This window comes from Adiantum capillus-veneris, chromosome 3 (assembly GCF_014529385.1).
Source record: "Adiantum capillus-veneris isolate H3 chromosome 3, ASM1452938v2, whole genome shotgun sequence".
NCBI classification, from domain to species: Eukaryota; Viridiplantae; Streptophyta; class Polypodiopsida; order Polypodiales; family Pteridaceae; genus Adiantum; species Adiantum capillus-veneris.
The window spans coordinates 150106827-150109224 of NC_140933.1; the positions used below are offsets into that span (position 1 = coordinate 150106827).

The 2398-nt window shown below is 33.5% G+C and overlaps 1 protein-coding gene across 1 annotated transcript; it reads left to right on the forward strand.

Annotated features, from left to right (window-relative positions):
* Positions 1-724: 724 nt before the first annotated feature.
* Positions 725-1294, forward strand: LOC147461932 (uncharacterized). The gene has a single exon (XM_086502138.1). The coding sequence runs from the start codon at positions 725-727 to the stop codon at positions 1292-1294; it is 570 nt and encodes a 189-aa protein (XP_086358264.1).
* Positions 1295-2398: the final 1104 nt, after the last annotated feature.

Sequence of the window (2398 nt, forward strand, 5' to 3'; positions counted from 1 at the left end):
TCACAGAGCAATTAGAGAGAGAAAATAAGAAGCCAACGGCCACAATTTTTAGATATTTGTGTGGTCTAAAAGAAGATGAAGTAGAAAAGATTCAAACAGAAATAGAGAGTGGAATGATTGTTTTGTCTAAGGGTACAAAGGATACACCAGGTGTAATCGACATGACTGATCATATCAAGCAATTGAAACAAGATCGAATTATTCAAGATGAGTTGCTTGAGCAATTCAATTTGCTCAATGAGGAGAATCCATGTGAAAATTGGGAGAAGCTTTCTACCGCATACAACATTAATGATGTTGTTTACTGCCATTTCTTGACACTCTGTGATGCTTGGCTGACATCACAACTACAACATGGTACAAAGAAGATTGATTTTCCTAAAGAGGCAAGAAAATATATCCAATGGACGATCAACATTGTGAAAGACAAAGCAGATTCAATTATAGATCTACCATGGTCTATATATGTTGTCAGTCTTCAAATGGAGGGAAGATCTTACTTAGAGCGCCATCTAAACAACCCTATCCCTATAGGATTGTGTATCTTGAACAACACACGAGATTTGGAGACCAATCTACAATGGTCATCTGAAAGATTCAAAGATCTCATAAATGGAATTATGGCTATTGTAGGTGGGTCAACAGAACCACAACGTGCATCCTTTCTTTTTTAAATAATAAAGACTATGTGCAGTTATAGTCTGCTTTACAAAGTATGACAAACATGGTCAAAATACAATTTCTTGGGGTATTTCACAATGTGAAGCATTTGAATTTTTTTGGTACTATAGAATTCTTCACCACACTTGTGTTCTTGAGCAAGGGAGATGCCTTTGAGGGACTTATTAGTTATTCAAGTCCAAGGATAAAATCCATAATACTAGATGCAGGATACCTTGATCTCGATTTTGGAAGTATGAGTCAATTGTCAGATGTCGAGTTTCTACAACTCAAGAAGGAGCTGACAATCAAGCAATGCATTCAAAAGTATTGCAAAGAAGATTTAAAACTTATTGACATGTTCAGTGATGGCTACATAACAGAGTTGGGACTCAAGCAGAAAAGGGAAGTGTTATACCTTGTGGACAATATCGACGACCAAAGAAAGCTTAAAACAAGACTTTTGAGCTTTGCAAATCAGCATGATGATGTCGAAAAATGGGCAAAACTTCAAAGTGATCAATTAGATCAGCCCATTGATGACCAAGGAGTATCGAATACGGTAGAAGCATCAACAAGTGAGCCACCCATATCAGTTACAAACTTTTTGAACCTTGAAGCAAGTATGAGCTAAGCTTCTATACCCACTTGTCATGTAATTAAACTTTGTATTTTGAAATAAGTTTGATATCATTTTTTAAACATGTAATGATAGTTTCATCATGTATATTGTCAAGTATATTAATCATTGATTTAAGATCTTTGACTTTAATTTTGCTCAAAAGTATCATGCAGTGAACCTTTTCTGAATAGTTTAAAATTGTAAGAAAGATAAATCATTACTTATTACATCAATAATTTGAAGTAACATATCTACTGAAAATTATTCTAATGTAAATTGGCATACAAAAAATTGATTCTTTACTACGTTGAATTGATACTTCATGACATAAAAAACTTAACTAAAACATATAGTCTACAACGTTTGACATTTTAAAACTAAAATATGTTTAAAAAAATTTATTGCAGACTCAAAAGATATTAAAAGACAATGTCTTTCACAATATGTGTGGCATGATGATTCTCTTGGTATTATCTTTGAAGTACGAGCTTCCAATACACAAGGAAATGGTTATGGGCTTTTTGTGCATACACATCTTCAAAAGGGTATGACTATTCTCCATTATAGCGATGATAAGTATTTCCATGATACTTGGAAGAAGTTGTGCAAGATATCTCCAAGGGCATCTAGGTACTCACTTCTGGATGATCCAAATGTCAATTGTGTGGATGATGAGATATATATTGTTGGTGATGTAGAAGATGGAAATTTGGCATGATATATAAATAGTACTCATGGTCTAAGTATGAGCCCAAATGTATATTATACTTTTGATCCCAATTTTTTACCTTGGCATAAAGCCATTACAACACAAATTAGCTTGGATAAATGTGGCTATGTTTGTGTTGAAACCCTATGCCACATAGAAAGTGGTGAAGAGCTTCTTGCAAAATATGAATTTACCTAACATAACTCAAATCTCATGATAAAGTCCCTTATATGAAAGTTATTGATAATTTATTTGAAACCGACTCATTACTGAGTATGTATCATGAAAAACACCGTGGGTTGTGATGGCATTGCCATGTTATGCAATGAATACTTGATTTCATACAAAATCTGTTCCTAAAGTGATATCCATAGAATTTCACAAGATTTTTAGAGCTTGGATAATAA